Source organism: Bison bison, unplaced genomic scaffold (genome assembly GCF_000754665.1).
Source record: "Bison bison bison isolate TAMUID 2011002044 unplaced genomic scaffold, Bison_UMD1.0 scf7180017864476, whole genome shotgun sequence".
Classification (NCBI taxonomy): Eukaryota; Metazoa; Chordata; class Mammalia; order Artiodactyla; family Bovidae; genus Bison; species Bison bison.
The window spans coordinates 1,609,547-1,616,690 of NW_011495037.1; the positions used below are offsets into that span (position 1 = coordinate 1,609,547).

Consider the following 7,144-nt stretch of genomic DNA (forward strand, 5'->3'; position numbering starts at 1 on the left):
TAATTTCATGGCTGCAGTCACCATCTGCAGTGATTTTGGAGCCCCAAAAAATAAAATCTGACACTGTTTCCACTGTTTCCCCATCTATTTGCCATGAAGTGATGGGACCAGATGCCATGATCTTAGTTTTCTGAAAGTCACTGAGCATTATTCATGGAAGATACTGACAAGCCTTCTGTAAACAAGGGAGGCAGTAGCCCAATCAGTTTGGAAACTATTTTAACTCCCTCAAATTCACAGTATATGTTAGCATCACAAAGCTCCGAGAAGCCCGTCAGAAGGAAATCTAGCATCTAGCCCAGTGTCTTGTCACTTTGATCCTGCTTTGTACTGTCTGTGCTAACATAAACTGTTATTCTGCCAGTAGGTCAGTTGTTCCAAAACAAAGACAGATGAGAAACTAAATTCTCTTACCCTCTCATCTGGAACTGAAACTAGACCAACATTTATTTATTGATGACCCACTAGTTAACTTTTAGGCCTCGGTTAAAAAGTTGTATAAAATGGAAGATGTTGTATGTGATCAACTGTAAGGTTCTTTCTGGTAATAAATGTTCTAGTTTTTCTATGCTGAGGCAGTTAGCTCAAGCTGTTGTAGGGGCTGTAAAGTGATGAAGACATGGTGTCTGATAAATGTTACAGAGGACAGATGGAAAGGGCTCTGGGGACTAAGAGAAGAAGGGGGCTTGAGTTGGAAGAAATCCCCTTCTGTGTGGAGAGGAGGACACCAGTAAATGCTGGGAGGGCAGGGCTGAGAGTCTGACTGGGGATGGGCCTTCATAATTGGCTGCAGCGTAAGGCCCTGGAAAGGAGCAGGTAGGGCTGGCCAAGTGAAACAGTTGAGACCCTGCCATTAGCGGTCCCAACTGAGCCCAAAATTCTTCCCAGGGAGCCTGATCTGAACGTGTATGTAGGACCATTTGCTTGAGCAAAATGGTTTGCTCTTGCTTCTCTCACTCCCCTGTTCAGGGCTGTGCATTGTTAGATGAGAGATCTTTTGGATCCTGATCCCAGTGAAGGAGCGTCCATTAACCATAAAGACATCTTTCAGGTTACAGAGAAGTCACTATATATACCTGCAGCTGTGGACAGACCCTATGAAACAGCGTGTAAATAGACGTAAGGCAACACGATTTTTTGGTGATGTTTTATTGGATGCGGTAGAAATGTTATTTGTATTATCCTTGTTACCTTGCTTTCGGCTTTTATAAAACACTGTAGACTTTGTGGCCTATAGGAAAACCCTAGTTTTACTTGAATATAGAATACAAAGTATCAGCTGTATCAAACTGAATAAATCTTACCCTCAGCAAATGCTTAATTTCTTCTCCAGATAAGTTTTTTAACTTCCCAAAACTTTGTGCTATTTTATTTACTTATTTAATTTTTTTGTGCCATTTTAATTGACAACACTTTTCTCTTTCTTTTTTTGATTGCTCCAGTTTATTATATATAACAAATATGTTTAATAATAATATATGAATTATAATAATATAAATTATATATATAGTGGCTGAGCTACACAGCATGCAGGATCTTTGTTCCCCCACCAGAGATCGAACCTGTATCCCTTGAAGTGGGAGCATGGAGACCTAACCACCAGACCACCAGGGAATTCTCTCCAAATGTGTTATACTGGCTGAAGTCTTAAGCTTAAAAACTTACACTCATTTTTACTTTACTCTGTCCTATTTCATGATGGGGAACATGGAGCTGAAAGGGTTAGATTGGAACAACCGAGAGAATTAAGATGTTATCAGAGTGGTGTGCTGAGGCACTGGAGGGCCCATTCCCATCGCCTGTCACCGGGTCAGGCTAGATGCCTGGGTGCCTCTATGCTTGTTGCAGGAAGCCAGATGTGGCAGAAGGGATGGGGGGGGGGAGGACGGATGCAAGAAAGGAGGGAAGAGGAAGGTGTGGAAGGTGAGATGGACTAACGTTCCAAATCACCCTGGCTAGCACTGAATATTATCAGTTTCTTGAAGGGGCAGCTGTACTGACAGACACTGGCTCCTGCCTCCACCTTAATACACTTGACTACTGGCAGGATAAACTATTTGTAACATATATTTTTTTGTTGAGTACGAATGCTAGAAAGGAGGGAACTGGAAGGTGTGGAAGGCGAGATGGACTGATGTTCCAAATCACCGTGGCTAGCCTGGAGAATCCCAGGGACAGGGGAGCCTGGTGGGCTGCCGTCTATGGGGTTGCACAGAGTCCGACATGACTGAAGCGACTTAGCAGCAGCAGCACTGAATGTTATCAGTTTCTTGAAGGGGCAACTGTACTGACAAACACTGGCTCCTGCCTTCACATTAATACACTACTGGCAGGATAGACTATTTGTAACATATTTTTTTGTTGTTGTTGAGTACTATTTCAGAGAGACTACTCTTTCAACAGGAGTGAGAAACCATCTGCCTCAAAAATATCTCCTCTTCAAACTTTCAAGAATAGGAAGGAATGAAGAATGTACCCTGATAGGTGCTTCAACACAAGTCATCACATTTAATCTCTACACCAATGCTTTGAACTATATCTGATTCCCCATTTTGACAATTTATAAGTTGTCCCAAGGTGTCTTCAAACCCAACTCAGCTTTTAGCATAGCTTTTCTCTTTATTTGGTAGAAAAATCATACATTTAGCAACGTAAGTAGTTTTCTTCTATTTCCTACCTTTTTTTTTTTTTTGGAGCTCAGTTTCTTTGCAGATTTTGTCGAATTTCTTGAGTCATTTCACAGGCTTTTTATACCTGGCCAGCAAAAATGAAGAGCTAAGAAACATTTCTTCTTTCCCCATAGAAACAGGTTTGCTTGCCTGAATTATATGTAGCTGTCTCCTGTTCTCCACTGTGCTGAAGTAGATTCAGTTGACCTTACAGCTGGGAACTTAAAAAAGGACGAAAGCACTGTTCTCTTCCACCTTTGTCACACAGATGCCAATGTTAAGTCTCACAAATTTTAGTTTCAAGTATACATTTTGGGAGTAAGTCAGTTGTGTGAATCAACTATGAATAAGACAATGGTAGTTCAATCCTTTCTTGTCCATTCCATTATATTAACCTATTTTAATTTTCTTTCTCTTTTAATGCATCCAAAAGTCTTTCTTTACTTTCTTAACCCCAGCAGCACTCTGAGCAGGTATGTGTCTGCCGTCTTTCTACAGCAATGCTTCGTGGTTGTGTGTCAGGCATCTTGTCAGGCTGTCAGGGTCACTAAACTAAAAGGGGAGTTTCAGCGGCCAGGCCTCTTCAGGGAGCTCAAGGAAACCCAGAGTCCTTAGCCATCAGGGAGCACCAGCATTTTGAGAATCTCTGAAGATATGGATCCTCTTTCGAAAAAGCACAAATACGAAAGTTTCAGTAAGCTTTCAGGGTATTTAAGTCAGAGCTTCTGAAACTGATTCTATATTAACTACATTTTTAAGGAATGTACTTTGAATATTTCCTTGTTCTCTTTTAAATTTTCTTAATTTTGGGTGTGTGACATCTATTCTAACCACTTCATTTTAAAAGATAAAAGCAGTTGCTGTTACTGTTTTTAAGAAGAGCTTTTTACATTTATATGAAACTTTTAAAACCATGTGTTACACAAATCAGTACTTAACTGTAATTACTTCTTTGTGCTAGTAGACTTTTCTAGAGCATGAATTTTCTATTAAAAGATGAAGCTAAACTACTTTATATATGCTTTTGCTTAGATTTGGGAGATAGGGATTAATAGGGACTGTATACTTAGCATTCACCTGCTGTATAGCTTTGTCTTACAAAACATTTTCCACTCCTGATTAGCGGTTTGTTGCTTTGTAGGTATGGAACACAATCATTGGTTACCCTACTATATGTGATTGGGAGAACCATAAGTACAGATTTACAGATCTCAGAGGTAAGTAGTATAGACAGTGTGAATTATGATAATGTAGAAGCCATTTTTATGTAATCTGGAGTTGCTAAAATTAAAAATAATAAGCTTATCTGAACTGTTACCTTCTGTGCTCTATTGGTGCTATTCTTGCTGTGCAGGAAATGTCTTTAATTCTGCCTTGTTCCTGAAATAGAGACCATTCTTATTCTTGGAGGGCTGGATTTCACCATTTCCCATCTGAGTCATTGCAACAGACTGCGGCCTCCACACCCTGGTCCTGTCTTCCCTCCGTCCCACCCATCACAGTGCTGCCGCTCATTGCCCTGCTCATCATAGTTCTCACAAAAAATGTAGAAGTTTTTTCATTAGTGCACAAGACCCTTCATAATCTGGCTGCCTTACTCTCCGTCTTAATTTTTGCCCTCTTCACGAACCATTTCAGAGAATAAAAGACATAGGCACCTCTGCACACATTTCCTTTAGTTACACTGTTCCACTTAGAAAATGTCTTAAATTATCATGTCCTTGCACATTTCCTAGATTTCAGAAACACTTACCTTCTGTCTCATGGCCTCCTCATGCCTGTCTTTGGCTGGAAAATTCCTAATCATCCTTTTAGACCCTCTTTCAAACACATCCTCTAGGACACTTTTAATTAACTCATTGACACCCTCTCCTCCATGCACCCAAATCATCCTATGTAGCTGTTACTGTGAAAGAGAAGAACTGATAATTCCTGGAGGAATGATCTCTGCTTGAGTTTCGGCCTGCCTGAGACTGAGCTGTCAGGACCTAACTTATCAGGGATTCCCCAGACAAGAGAGTGAGGGGCACCCCCAAAAATGCTGAAATGGCAGCTCCTAGAAGCAACACTGAGTTTGTGTGTTGATCTCTTCAAAAGTGCCTCAGTTCAGCTTTCTCTCTACAGAACCCAGAAAAGTGTTGCTGTTGTTATTGAATGAGTGAGTGAAGTTTGTGTAACTTTAGCTCTCTCCAAAGTTCCAAAAGTCTACAATCACTGATGGTTCATTTTTTTTAAAAACGCAGAAATGGATTTAGTAGTGGTTCAATTATTGCAATTTTGAAAACAAGTAAGTTAGCTCCCATGAATATCCTTATCAAAAAGCTGTTAATGCCCAACAGTCCTATTTGTATCAGTTCACATGGTAATATCGAAAATAATTACTAAAAAAGGAAAATGAAAGTCACATGAATCCCTTTTCCCTCCATACCGGCAGTTTTTATCCACTCTTACATCTCTTGATCTGGTCTTTCTTCTCTACCCTGCTGGAGCCTGGCCTCTCTCATGCTCTCAAGCACCTATGAAGCCCCCCACAGTCCCCAGACCCACACTCCCCTCCCGCCCGCTGCAGACTCCCAGTCTTGGGCAATGCTGTTGGCATGTGGCTCCTAATGCCTGGCAGGAATGCCCAGATGTGGCGGGGAGAGAGAGAGGTTTGCTCTTGTTCCCTTAATCTACTTTTTCCTAGAACCTTACTTATCTTCTGCATTGTAGTTAGGCATGACAACCCTACTGTTACTTAATTTCAAATATATTAAGTTTAAGTGACCTTTTGTGAAGTTTGTTGGCTCAGTGGTAAAGAATCTGCCTGCCGATGCAGGAGATTGGGGTTTGATTCCTGGGTCAGGAAGATCCCCTGAAGAAGGAAATGGAAACCCACTCCAGTATTCTTGCCTGGAGAATCCCATGGACAGAGGAGCCTGATGGACTTTAGTCTATGGGGTCACAAAAGAGTCAGATAGGACTTAGCGACTAAAAAACAGGATCAGTTCAGTTCAGTCACTCAGTCCTGTCCTACTTTTTGCGACCCCATGGACTGCAGCACGCCAGGCTTCCCTGTCTACCATCAACTCCCAGAACTTGCTCAAACTCATGTCCATTGAGTCAGTGATGCCATCCAATCCTCTCATCCTCTGTTGTCCCCTCCCCTCCTGCCAGGAGGAGAAACAACAGGGTACACTATCATTTTATGGTAGCCCGTGTTCTGAGTTCTTATCCAGTGACACAGAAACAGACTTTTGACATGTATATTATCCATCACTTGGCATCCGGCTTGTATGTAATATTGGAACAAATGTTCTTATAACTGAGTGCTTGACCTGATTCAGTGAAGGAGTTGGATGATCCACTATAAATACTCTAAAGGATAACATTTGTAAAGAAACAGATGCTGTGTACTGGGTTTGAGCTTTGGAAATTATGTTATTTTTGAGAAGAGGGAAGGTCTCTCTGTCCACAAATCTGGTCTAATATCCAACATGAATCAGGAAATCTTTGTTGAACACCTACTGTGTGCTGCTGGGGGAATAGAGCAGCAAATAAAGTAGACAGATTTTCTACTTCCTGGAACTTCCTCTCTGCATCGGCTTCTTCAGGACAGGGGTATTCTTCGTCATATTTTCTCAGTCGCATTTCTCAGGGACACACATTTCTACTCATTCCAACTGCCATTCATCCGTTTGCAAGATCCCGATACTACCTAACATGAACTGTGTCTGACTGTGTCTAAGTGAGAAGTTCACTTACACCGATGGACTGACCATCTATTTGTTCTTTCAGCTGCAGCAGTTTTGCAGTAACATGTTGGAGGAGCACCAGAGACTCACAGTTCAGGCCAAATTACAGACAATAAAGAACGAGAATCTGAAAAATAAAGAGCGAAGTGCCAGGATAGCGGCGTGGCTGCGGAAAAACACATAATTTACTGGTGACTTTCAGCCTTTCGCTTGCGTATTATAATGTGCTCACAGTTTTGTCCTCCAATATTCTCTGAGTCTGGAAAACCACACGTTTTGTTTGCATTTCAGTCACCTTTGCTGCTCAGAGTCCTGTCCCTCCCATGTTGTCACATTTGGCTCAGCGACTGTTGGGAATTTGGCCAACCATGCTGTATTTCTGGGGAAGATTTTGCTTCATGTCAGGCTACGAACCACATAATTTACTTTAAATGCCTTGGAAAAACAAATTTACCTTGCAAAATTTCGCTCATTCTGTTGTGAAGGCCAGTGGAATATTACATCATTAGCTAAATGAGAGCATTCTTTTCTAAGGGAAACACAAATTTGCAATGCTCTAGGGTTTATTTAGTTCAATACCGAAAAGAGTAATAAGCAAATGACACAACAGTATAATGAAATAGAAACCAGAAAAATAATATTCACTGGCAGACAGAAAAGCCAAAGAAATGCAAATTTTAAAAAGAACAATTTTATGAGCCATTGTAAGTGCCCCAGAGGCAAGAAACGAGTCTCCTCCTA

The 7,144-nt window shown here is 41.2% G+C and overlaps 1 protein-coding gene across 1 annotated transcript in view; it reads left to right on the forward strand.

Moving 5' to 3' along the window:
- Window positions 1-7,137, forward strand: part of LOC105004483 (aminopeptidase Q) — a 129,198-nt gene extending 122,061 nt beyond the window's left edge. The window contains exons 24-25 of the mRNA XM_010862104.1: window positions 3,811-3,886; window positions 6,447-7,137. Coding sequence (XP_010860406.1) covers window positions 3,811-3,886; window positions 6,447-6,587 — 217 coding nt within the window. The 3' untranslated portion in view covers window positions 6,588-7,137. The remainder of the gene's footprint in view (window positions 1-3,810; window positions 3,887-6,446) is intronic.
- Window positions 7,138-7,144: the final 7 nt, after the last annotated feature.